The sequence below is a fragment of the Solanum lycopersicum genome, chromosome 5 (assembly GCF_036512215.1).
Source record: "Solanum lycopersicum chromosome 5, SLM_r2.1".
NCBI lineage: Eukaryota > Viridiplantae > Streptophyta > Magnoliopsida > Solanales > Solanaceae > Solanum > Solanum lycopersicum.
Genome location: NC_090804.1, coordinates 64,499,614 through 64,512,586, shown reverse-complemented (window position 1 = coordinate 64,512,586; position 12,973 = coordinate 64,499,614). Strand labels below are relative to the sequence as shown.

The 12,973-nt window shown below is 32.8% G+C and overlaps 1 protein-coding gene across 1 annotated transcript; it reads left to right on the top strand.

The window, feature by feature from the left end:
- The first annotated feature begins 2,264 nt into the window (after nt 1-2,264).
- LOC101262521 (uncharacterized) lies at nt 2,265-9,240 on the top strand. Its single transcript, XM_004239991.5, has 2 exons — nt 2,265-2,922; nt 8,453-9,240. The coding sequence occupies exons 1-2, from the start codon at nt 2,459-2,461 to the stop codon at nt 8,886-8,888; spliced, it is 900 nt and encodes a 299-aa protein (XP_004240039.1). The 5' UTR covers nt 2,265-2,458; the 3' UTR covers nt 8,889-9,240.
- The last annotated feature ends 3,733 nt before the right edge of the window (nt 9,241-12,973 follow it).

The window sequence follows — 12,973 nt, the reverse complement described above, 5'->3', positions numbered from 1 at the left end:
CTATAATGTTTTCGTGTATTTTTCCGTACATGGATTTGGAGATAGCAACAAGTTTTGTGAACGAGAACCAGGTGCGTGTTGAGTTGTGGGATGACATGAAGAACAATGTCGTTAAGAAGTATGATCGTGGTAGTTTTACTGTTACGAAGCTGCCTGATGACGACTATAATCTATCGATTGTGACATTGATCAAAGATCGCGAATTGCTTATTGGTGATAAAATTGGGCTGTATTGGCATCCTTGGAATTCAACTTTTGTTTTCAGATTGTTTTCTAAGGCTGGTGATTCAAGAAATAGGCCTATAACAATTGATTGATTAGGGGGTTTGTAGAAATTGAGATATCTTCAAGTTTTTATGCTCAAATTCTGCAATTGATTCAAGAATTACTCTTTAGTTTCGTATTGATTTGATTCTGAAATTGATATATTTTCACTATGTAGTATGATGATTCTTGAAGTTCATACGGTTATACAATCTTGAACGTCATGTGATAGCTCGAGTTGTTTGATCACAGTTTTTCCAAAACATCTTGTACTATCGTTCTTGAAACGTCTTACAGCAAGCACATTTCTTTCTCAGTTTGTATGTTTCTTCTGCTATTTTTACTTGAATTTGCTGATATCGTCGTTAGTCTTCACATCTCGATTTTGTTGATCTGAAATTTGCTATTTTTACTCATTCTATATGGAGATTGTGAGTCGAAATAAATATGTTCGACTAAATGGTCACTCTGCTAGAGTATGGAATCAGTAAACAGAACCTCTGTTTTCTACTAATCAAGTTACTGCTTATACCTATGATTGTGTGTACAATAGAACCAAGTTACGATATATATATATGTGTGTAATTTTTTTCCATTTGCGTCTTTTTTCAATTACATTGTGAGATATTTCATTGACACCAAGTAATGACACAAAATTGCTATTAAAATGCGCAAAATATGTCTATAAATTAAAAACAACAAGAATATGTAGGAACACAACTTGAAAATATTGCTTCTGCTTTGCTTCAGTTCAAATAATGCTATTTAGACCAAATTTGGCATCAATTGAATAACACGTCTGTTTTGTGTAGTTCAGCCTGTAAAATAGAGACCACGTAAATTAGTTGTTAAAAAATCAATTTTAACCAAAAAAAAAAAATTAGTAATACTTTTCTCTTTCCAACGCATAAGTTGGAAATTAAATCCTAATTTGTTTAGGATTAGGAAATAGGTTTCCAATTTCTACTCAAAGTAGGTCTTGCACCATTATAAATAGAGATGTTATTATATATTTTTTATATATTAAAATTTTGGGGGAATTGACAATTTTTTCAATGGCTGATCATAAGTTTTTGACTAGCATGAAAAAGACATTTTTTCATGAATTCATCCCATCGAAAGTTGAAGAAGAAGCATGTCAAGTTAACAATGCATCATGGGTAGTTACTCGAGAACTAGTAGAGATAAGGGACATATACTCTGCTCCAATAATCGATCTGGAAGATCCGTGGAATATTAAGAAAAAGATTACTCATAACGAGGTCATTTTAGGAAAGTTGGTGATTTCATTTCTCGAGATGTTTGAGTATATTCTTCGATACTGGAAGTTAGACATGGCCAAAAGTTTGACTAACGGGTACGAGGTGTGTGGTAATATTTGGGATATAACTGAGGAGAATGACCCTAAGAAGTATGAAGGTGAAAGTGTTTGCTTTAGAAAGTTGTACAATGATTATGAGTATTCTCTATCGTGCATGAGACTGTTCAATGATCGTAGATTGAATGTTGGTGATGAAATTGCATTATATTGGGATCCTAGGTCTTCAAGTATAATGTTCAAATTACTTTCTCAGGTCTACGCTTAAGAATTTAGAATAAAAAATAATATATCAATCTTTTTATTTAGTATTTTTATGTAATTGTAATAACTCGATATTGAACAATATTTTATTAAAAATTGCACTTCATTTAATTGTCATGGAGTACTCTTGGAGTTGTACATGATCAAGTTTCCATTTCAAAATTAATGAACAAGAGTTGATCGATTTGGACCCTTTTTTTTTTTACCCAAATAACAAAAACTTGTGTATAAAATTTGATTTTTTGTCCTTTTTTTATTTTTATTTTTCTAAATTCGAAATCAAACCAAAAATTTAAACAAAGTAAATTATAAATTTGAAATTAAACCAAAAATCAAAAATTCCAAAAAAACAATTTAAAAACTTGATTTAACTTTTCAATTTAATCTAAATAGTGTATACACTTGGATACAAATATTTGGTGAAATTAAATTCACTACGGTTACTTAAAAAAAAATTAAATCCCTAAGATCCAAACGATGTCGTTCCAATACACACTGTATATATTTCTCCCCATTAGGGTTCTAAGAATTTTCCCCCAAATTCCCAACTGAAACATCATCTTCTTCATCTTCTCTAGGGTTTAACATCTTCTCAATTCTACAGAACCAGCCATGGCGCGTAACGAAGAGAAAGCTCAATCAATGTTAAACAGGTTCATCACAATGAAAGAGGAAGAAAAGAAGAAACCCAAAGAACGCCGTCCTTATTTAGCCTCCGAGTGCCGTGATTTAGCTGAAGCGGATAAATGGAGGCAGCAAATCATGAGAGAAATCGGTCGAAAAGTAACTGAGATTCAAAATGAAGGACTTGGGGAACATCGATTGAGAGACCTGAATGATGAGATTAATAAGTTGATTAGAGAGAAAGTTCATTGGGAGAGGAGGATTATTGAACTTGGCGGGCCGAATTATACTAAGCATTCAGCGAAGATGACGGATTTGGATGGAAATATTATTGATGTACCGAATCCGGGTGGACGTGGTCCTGGGTATAGGTATTTTGGTGCTGCGAAAAAGTTGCCTGGTGTTAGGGAGCTGTTTGAGAAACCTCCTGAATTGCGAAAAAGAAGAACTAGGTATGTTTTAGTTACTTATATACATTACTGATTGATTGATTTTGACCTCATTCATGCTTGAATAAGTTTTCTGGTTTATATATATATATATATATATATATATATATATATATCCTTATTTATGCTTGTTTAGTATGATGTTATGTCATATATCACTAGTAGCTTTTCCAGAATTAGTAGAAAAACTTGTAGGAATGTATTAAAAACTACTAATTTGTGTTTGTGATACAAACGAACCGCAAAAGAGTAATCACCAGAGGGCTGGGCTTTGAATTTTAGCTGTGCTAATATTTAGTGATTACATCGATAGATGAAGAAGCAGATATCTACCTGTATTTTTATTTGATGAAATGCAAGCTCACTGAAAAGCTTACTTTTTTTTTATAGAGTAATATTTTTTATTAATTTAAAATGCATGCTCGTATACAAGAAGTACAAAAAAAAAGCAAAAAACCTACAAAAAAAAGAGATTTGTATAACACCCAACCTTCTATGCTTGAAGGAATTATGCATCATAAGGGATAAAATACCACTCAACTGAAGAAAGTTCATAACTAACTGAAACGCTTACATATAATGCTGGATTTTGAGTATCGACTTAGCTATCAAGGAAATCCACCTAGACCTTCTAACAGTTGAGGGAGATTCGAAGGCAGTGAAAAGGAGACTTGATCCTAAATTAAAGAGATTGTTATTCTTCATTGGTTGCAGTAGGTTGTGATGTTGTTATTTGTCTTCGTCGGTGACTTGAGCGCACACATGATAGCAGTAGGTTGTCATACAAATAGTTTAGTGAAAGACTAAGCACTACCAATGATTGGTTTACAATAGCTTTTGGTTTCCCATCACAAACATGTATTTGCTTAACAGATTTAAATAAGAGATTGCGCTTAGCCTAAAATTAATATTTATTTATATATGGTTGATAAGTTAATTTAATGTCATTGATATGTTTGACAACATGTTTTGATAGAGTTCTAATAAATTCTTTTTTTTTTCAATTGTAACTAAGCATAGCATTAAAACTAGCATCCACTACTACCGAAAAACTCAACCTCGCTTGCTTCAACTGCATTCTCTATTCCTTAAATTTTTCACTTACTTCAAGTGTGGTCTTTGTTTGGGAGGAAACAGAGAAAATGAGAGAATAGGAAAGCAAAATGATAAACTGATGGCTATAGTATGCAATAGTTTCTCTTTCTAATATAAAATAATATATTAAAGATAATACTATTGAACGTGTCTTTGATGAGGATATGCTGCTCAGAAAACTTGGGAAGTTATTCATGATCCTTTGGGTATACTGTATTATAGAATACCATTAGAAATGAGCATACTCAATTGGTGGGCTGTATCCTAAAAAGCAAAAATCAAGAATTGATTTTTCAAGCTACTACAGTTTCTACATTCTGGAAACAGATGTCTAAAAGTATGGGAAAGGCATCCTTGTTCGAAATTACTTGTTGAAGACATGATCGGAGCTTCATTGGATCTGGGTGTACTTCTGAAGGGAAAGAGGGTGGGGAGAAGATGACGAGGAAGGATTGGTTGTCTTTAACTTTTTGGGGTAAAAGACGGAACAATCCCCATTACAAATGAGATTAGTAAGGATATTTAAGAGAATAATTAATGGGTACATTGTTAACCCACTTCAGCATATAATATTCAATGTATGACATCACACTTATACATGTTATATGCACGCATGTTTCAAGTAAAAGATTTCATTGATAATTACAAGGCCGTAATGGTCGTATACAAGAGGTATACCAAAAAAGAGAAACCTACAAAATAGTTTGCCTTCTAGGTCGAGCTCGTTGCACCGGGCATTGCCTAGTGCGGGTTACCTCTCTTGTGTGGTTTGCAAACTATTGCATAGAAGCGGGGGTTTTACCCTATGCCCACCCAAAGGATAGTGGTTGTGGGTTTCCCTTGTCATTAAAAAAAGGAGGAGAAACCTGCAAAATATGGTTCTCTACTAAAACACTCAATCCTCTATACAGACTGGAACTACATGGGTCCGCTAAAAGAAAATAAGGGATTGGACCTCTCCCTCAAAAACTCTCATATTTCTCTCTTTCTAAATGATCCACAATACAAGTTTTGCGTCTTCTTCCCCTAGCTCCACACTTCCCGTTGAACATCAACTCCTTCATGGATTTTGGCATTGCCCAAGAAACACCAAATCATTTAAAGATATCCCACAATTACCTCATGTCTAATCTGCAATGTATCAAAATATGATCTAGTCCTCACCTGCCTCCTTGCTCAGGAAATATGCGAACAGCCTTCTGTTTTCTAAGATTCTTTGCCGTCAACATCACTTCTCTAGTTGCCAATCAGGTGAAGAAACACGCTGTCTTGGCACCTTTAGTTGCCCCGACTGACTCATATGGCACAACCAGATTCAAGACAAGCACTGTTTTACATGCGCAGCCACATGGTCTTTCTACATTATCTTTTCCTCTTTTTTCCATAACTTTTAACTCTATTCTCTTCCTCTCCATCATTGCCTCGCTGGAAAAGTCACAGCCGACAAATGTCCATCTCCGATTTCTATATACAAATTGAAACCCCAAGAGCTCTGCCAGACAGTCTTATATTCACATATGAATTAGCATTCTCTGTAATGAAGGGATTATAACCAAGTTCCGATAGGGGTCTCACTGAGAAAGTATTTCAATCTGTGAATATTATTTGTTCTAGTTGTTCTTTAGAATCTATACAAAAGAGATTTGCTTTAGACCCAATAATGCTTTATTTTTAGAATGCCAAACATTTACCATCTTGCATCAAATGTAATAGTCAACCATGTCTCATTTTGCATAACCTCTACAGAAATTATAATTCTATCATCTGAGGGTTTTATTAGTTATTAATACATTCTAAGGGAAGGGTTATTTGTGAAATTAATTTGATAGTTGTGGTGGTCTGTTACTGGTGGGTGGCAATGGTCCAGCACTTCACAGTAGTGTTAGAGAAATGTGTGATTATGGTGTAGACAAAGATATAAATTACCTTGAAGTTCCTAGTTCAATATGACTTGTATTTAAGGGAAAAGAAAAATAAGGCAATCATTTGTCGACATGTGGCAAAACAATTTTTTAACATGTTCCAGATGCTCTTCACACACCTTACTGAAGGTAAACCCACTGCGTTGCCAGTGGCAATTACGGTGGTGTTACTACCACCTAAAATAAGAAGAAGAAGGTATCGGTGTATAAATGACTTTTTTGGACAACTAGAGGGTGTAACTTATATCTTTTTCCATTTTAGTTTATCTTAATATTTGCAGATAAAAGTCAAAGGTTCAAATTTATTTTATTGGCATGAACATAAATAAAAAAGAGAGGCTATAATATTCATTAATAGATATTGAAATGGATAAAGAGGAGCTGTTATTACTTTTAAGTTTTTTTCAGTGTATGTGGCATACGGGGAAAGGTAAATGTATTTCCCTCCATGAAAACATTTTATTTCTTGGAGGAAAAAAAATTCTTTATGCATTAGGAACATATAACTTAATTTGTTGATGAGGGAGAAGCAAATTAAAATTTGGAATAGGAAATCCTGTTTTTATGAAGAGCTCGGTAGACATTTACACATAGAAAATGTCCTTAATACCCCCATTTTGAATAGAGGACAGAATTCTTATGCTTTTCTGCGCTCTCTCTTTTGACTACCCTGATGGTCCTTATGAATTAGATTCAGTTGAACTTAATCAAACCCTGCTCTCCTTTGTTAAGGTGGAGAATTCACCAAGAAGTCTACTACTTCATCATTATTGAAATCACTTTCCATGAGCTAGGATTTTAATTTTTTGTCAAAGCAATTCCAGTCAAGTTTTTTCTTTTTCGATAAAGTATGAGTTAAATGTCTCAATTTCACAAAAAAAGAAGGAAACATTGATCAATGGGGATTTTGAGGGGAAAACTGTGAGTCAGCAGACTTCATTTAGCTTTTTCATGTTAAAACCTGCTTTTAGTGGCTGATTAACAATGTGGAGTCTCCAATTTCAATATGAGATTGATATGGCCTCAAAGGGCAGTGAGAGTACAAGTATGTACTCCTTTTGGAATCTAGTATTGGTCAATCTGAAGTTATCTGATGAACTACCTGCTAGCTGAATTGGGATGTTAGTCAAAGTTCAGCCACCTTGGAAGGTGTATCTGGATGGTACTCTGCTACTTAGGTTTTGGTGTGGGTGTGGTTTCGCTACTTTTCAGTTTTTAAGGAGGAGGGTTTGCCATATTTATACTTCAAATGCAACATTGCTCGAAAAATAATGCCAAATATCAAGCACTTTTGTCGTTTCCAAACACCTCTACTTGAAATAAACCAATCCAAACACCCTCTAAGTCTTCAGAAACTCCAAGTTTTTTGTCAGTTAGCTTCTTAGTAACTTCACAGTGAAAAAACTATGTTGTTTCCATGTTACAATTAGCTCAAAATTTATGGGTTTATGGCTTGATATGACATAACATAAGCATAAAATCAGTGTGAATAAAGGCAAGGACTCACTTAAGCCTTGAAGCTCAGTGAAGATGCATATTTAGAACACCGAGAAGCACATTTTGTCAATGTCTGAAGTAGAGAACAAGAAATCTTACAGCAACCCCATCTGATGGCACTTCTTCCAGCCTGCTTACTGTTGACAAATAAGCAAGTCGGGAAGGGAGCCTTGGTGTAACTGGTAAAGTTGTTGCGATGTGACTGAGAGGTCACAGGTTCAAGCCGCGGGAACAACCTCATGCAGAAATTAGGCTTACAGCCCGTGTACAATAAACCTTTATGATTTGGTCCTTCCTGGACCCAATGCATAGCAGGAGCTTTAGTGCATCGGGCTGCCCTCTATAAAATTTCAGTTCAAGTTCATGAGCAGTGGTATTTGCTACACTGAATATCATTTCTACTTGAAGATTGAATCCCAATATTACTCCTGCTATACCACTTATCAAGTAGCACTTCTTCCAGCCCACTAGCCTTGTCACCAATTCTATGACTTGCTTCTTGTCATCAATTCATAGTCATTATGAACGTAATTTAAGTAAAAGAAAGTTCAGATTTTTTCTTAAGATATAATGTGTGTACAGATTGCAAAAGAAAGTTGAGATTCTTTCTTAAGGTATAATGTGTGTACAGATTGCAGTTAGTAGGTTGCAAGTGGTCTTATGACTTGGACACTTTTTAAAATATATGCATAATATAGATTGTGATTTAATAGGTTGGAAGATCTATTTATGAATGAAAATTTGTTCATCAGAAATCTTGTAGCTTTATACTGTTTATGCATGTATGATGCCATCTCTTAAACGGCAAGTCAGTATATTTTCTTCATGCTTGGAAAAATCAAATATGTTTTCTTGTAACTGCAATGTAGCTAAAAGAAGATTTGTTGAAAACTTGTATGAAATGCTGTAAACATTACTTTGTCAATTTTTATTTATTGCGTGGATGCGTTTTAGATTTTCTTCTACTTAGTATTTATTTTGGCAATGCTTATATTGATTTGTTTGTTGAAAATCTGTAGGTATGATATATACAAGAGGATTGATGCCAGCTACTATGGGTACAGAGATGAAGAGGACGGAATATTGGTAAAGTTGGAGGGTCCAGCAGAGAAAAAGATGCGCGCTGCAGCTGTGAAAGAATGGATGGAAATGGAAGAGATAAAGAGGGAAGCCAAAAAGGCGGTAAAAAGTGGGGAGGTAGTAGAGGTGGGTTTGGGATCAAAGATATTGTTCGAGGAGGAAGAGGATGTGATAGAAGAGGAGCGGATGGAAAGGGAGAGGGAAGAGAAGGACAGAGAGAAAGAATACGTGGTACATGTACCATTACCAGACGAGAAAGAGATCGAGAGGATGGTGGTGGAACATAAGAAGATGGAGCTTCTAAGCAAATATGCTAGTGAAGATTTAATGGAAGAGCAAATGGAAGCTAAAGCCATGCTCAACATTCAAAGGTAAGTAACGAAAGAGCTTATGTTTCTACTCGATGTAAAGAGGAGTTGTTGGCTTTTCTTCGAAAATGTTGCATTAATCCAACTGTGTTTAGCGATGTTGCACAACAATGTGATGAAGGAAGTGCATAGAACGCAGTTTTAACCATTTGAGAATCCTCTAATCGTTGTATCGTTATTTTGGGCATATGACGTTGCCTTTGACATGTCATTAGTTCAACACTTGGGGGCGTTTTTCCAAGTCTATATTCATCATAGAATAATTGAGATGCATTTAAGTTCGGATTAAAAAAAGTTTCTAACCACAGTTTTGAATTCACTAGATCATGTCATTACATCCAAAGTCAACTTCACTTGGATCAAGATCAGTCAGTAACTCTTCCAAATGAACAGAAGGGTCATATATTTCCCATCAGCCATCAGTAACATAATGTGATTCCCAATGGTTGCTTTTATAAAAATTTCACCTTTTCTTTTTTCATTTTCAAAGCTCCAGAGTAATTAAATATCAATAAATATATCTATTGTGCACTATAATTACCAATAAAAGATAACTTTTATACAGCTAGAGTAGAGTATAATGGCCATCATATATTGCATTGATACATGCATTATACAAATCAATTGAAAGGACATACTTCCTAAAAAAGACTCGACACAAGAAACAAAGCCCAATTTGTCTCTGTCATTGTATTGTCAAATCCCTTAATACCTGCTTCTTGGAACGTAACACAAGTAAAGGTCACACAATTAATTAACAATGATGTGACTATCTCAAAAAAAAAAAATTACATTATGTTAGTGATTTTAAATCCTATGACCTGACTAATTTAGATTTATGTTTTGATAGGCTCGTAATTTAGATTTACCAAGAGGGTTTTCATTTCTAGGCTTCGAATGTGATATCGTTGATCAGAAGAAGAATAATCTCAACCATTCCAACATTTTACTACAACTCTTGTTGGTATGTGACCGCTTCAATGGTCAATAGTGCATGTTGAAAAGGTACGAGGGGTAGGGCGGAGCTACGTATATCAAAAGATGATAGTGAACACCCTTTATCTGAAAATTATGTAGTGTGTATATATGTATACTAAATCAGATAAATGTCAACTTGTTAGAGACAATGGCTTTATGACAGTCCTATAGTACTAAATTTGAGGTCTGAAAATGAACAAACAAAATCATAGAAGATGGACAAACTATTTTTGAACCTAAAAAAAAGGATGTTGGAAACAATCCTAACTTAGCAACTTACTCTATGCTCTTTGTACTAAAAAAAAAACAATAATTTATCAATAATATAATTTTATAAGTGAAGTCTGATGAAAATAAAATATACGCTATGATAAAAGAGGTTGTCAAATGTCAAAAGTTTAATTTCATTTACACAAAAGTCAATAGTAATAAGTACTCAAATTTCAGCCATATTTTAATTTACCTTTATTAGAGCCTTTCCTATTTTTTGCTAAACATTTAATCCTTCCCCTTACAAAATGACATAAATAAATATTGTGACAGATACCCAATTTATGAATATTTGAATTCACAGTCATTTACTCACGGACTGCAAAACCAAAAGAACAAAAATAGGAAAAATTAAAATAAAAATGATTTAAATGAAAAAAAAAATAGGGTTTATTTGGAGCAATTGTTCCTCTGGAAAGAATGGAAGTAAATAGGTCAGAAGAACAGCAACAAAACAACCATAAAATTTTCCTTTAAATTCCAAAAATAGTCTCTTAAATTTCTTCTTTTTTTTAAAAAAATAATAATAATTTTTAAAAAGTTGCATGTAAAATATTTCAACCCTAGGTGAAATTTTTTTGTTCAAATTATTGAAGTTTGTGATTATAAAATAATTTCAATTTCCTGTCACTTTTTGTCTTCTTTTTGTCAACTTGAATTGAAAATCAATAAATTAATTATTTTTTAAAAATACATAGGGATACTAGCACTTTCGAATTTTGATACATCCCGTTATTGAAAAAAATATATATTTTGGTCCATGTGATATAGACAGACACATTTAATTTTTAATTAATTAAAATATGTGATTTTGGTCCCCTCTTTTTTTTTTATAGTAAATGTACTATATGGATTATTTGTAGCAGTAAAATATCGTCAAATATGGAGCAACAATATCAGCTTAACGTAACACATAAATAATCAAATAGTGAAATGGTCAATAATACTAAAAATTTGTGATTATAATTTATGATCAAGCAAAGGGATCAAAACTAAACATTACAATTTACTAATAACCGAAGGATTAAACGTAAGAATAACGACGTATCTAAACACTCCAATTAACTAGTTTACAAGATATATATAGACTGTATAAATTATGTATATTCGATATACATATATAAGTGTATATATTATGTATATTCCGATCATATTTGAAAATTCATGTTCAAATAATATAATTAATATTCTTAAAATGGTATAAAAAAGTGGAAAATGATTCAAGACAAATAGAATAATGACTCCAAAACAAATATATTTAAAACAGGTATAATGTACAGTATGCAGAAGTACATTATAACATATTGGCATTATGTGGAAATACACAATATGGGTTCGCTTTAAATGCGAGGTTGACAATTTAAAATCAATAATATCGAAGATTACGATGAGATAAGTATATTTTTTTATTATTATAAATTAGAGATTTAAAATTAAACTATTGCTCAGGCCTTAGGAAAATTTAAGAACATCCTAGTAAGAGTATTTTTCTCATTCAATAAATTTTACTGTAGCATAAATTTAAAAAAAAATTAAGATATTAAAATAATTATCGAACATCGAGTTAAAAAATAATATAAAAGTAGGACATATCCCTTCAATTACTCAATCTTCCCACTAATAGGGTCCTTACCCTGAGATGTGAAAAGGCATTCATATATCTTTCAAACCTCTCCATCCCCCTCCCCCCACCCCACCCCGCCGAGCGAGGGTTGGTTATATTTTTTATTATCCATATAGATATCGAGTAATTTTACTTGGTAAAATATATAAATAGCTATATTAGTAAATTTCATTATAATGCAAGTTATAAAGTTTAAAGTTTCAAAAGACTTAATGTCTATGTTGATATCATACTTGAATTTTAAAAACGTTCCTCAAACACTACTATTTCTTATTTTGACACTTTTTATTATGCGATTCAGAATATGTAATGTGTATCTCTAATCATCGACATGTAATAAGCTCTTAGTATATAAAAATTTCTTATAAGAATCGTTTTCTCTCAGTAATTACTTACATTCTTCCAACCCTCCTTAAAAGATCATTTAGATTTTAAGCATTGTCATTATTTTATGATATATCAATTAGATATCAAATAATTATATATATATCTACGAAGATTCAAATAGTCATACTAATGAACTTATACACTATGATCTACAAATTATAAAATTTTCCAAGGGTTGATACTAGAATTGACCATCTTGAGTTTTAAAACCAACCATCAAGCTCCCCACATTCTTATTTTGATACCTATGGTAATTGATAACACAAAACTATTATGACTTATTTAACTGTTTAATCAAATATCGTCACACGAATAAAACAAATAAACCACATGTGTACATATTAGGTCATTACTTTTTTTTCCTTTTTTTTTTTACTTTTCATGTTCCCCTAGGTCTATCTAGGCTCTAAGTCACCATCAAGGGGGGAAGGGGACCATGTTGGATGTTGAAGGATGAGGGAAGCCACTAGATGTCAATAAATACAACTTCAAAGAAACCACAATTCTATTCTCTCATCATAGTGCCATCATGACTAACAAAAGTAAAGTGAAGAAAAAGAAGCTTTAATTAGGACAGCCTTTTCCCCCCACCTTTTTTTCCCTTCTTTAATTTCTTCATTCAAGGAAGATATATAACAAAAGTAAAACCAATTTGGATCATACAAAAGTACTTGAAAACATTAACCTAAATTGTTTGTTTTATTTTTAAATTGATTGACGGTCTTAAAAAAAAAGAAACTCATTTATCTGACTAACTAAATTAAGATACATCATAATTTGTTACATGACATAATAAGTGATTTCAAACTCTTAAAGGAGCATGAACCTCTTAA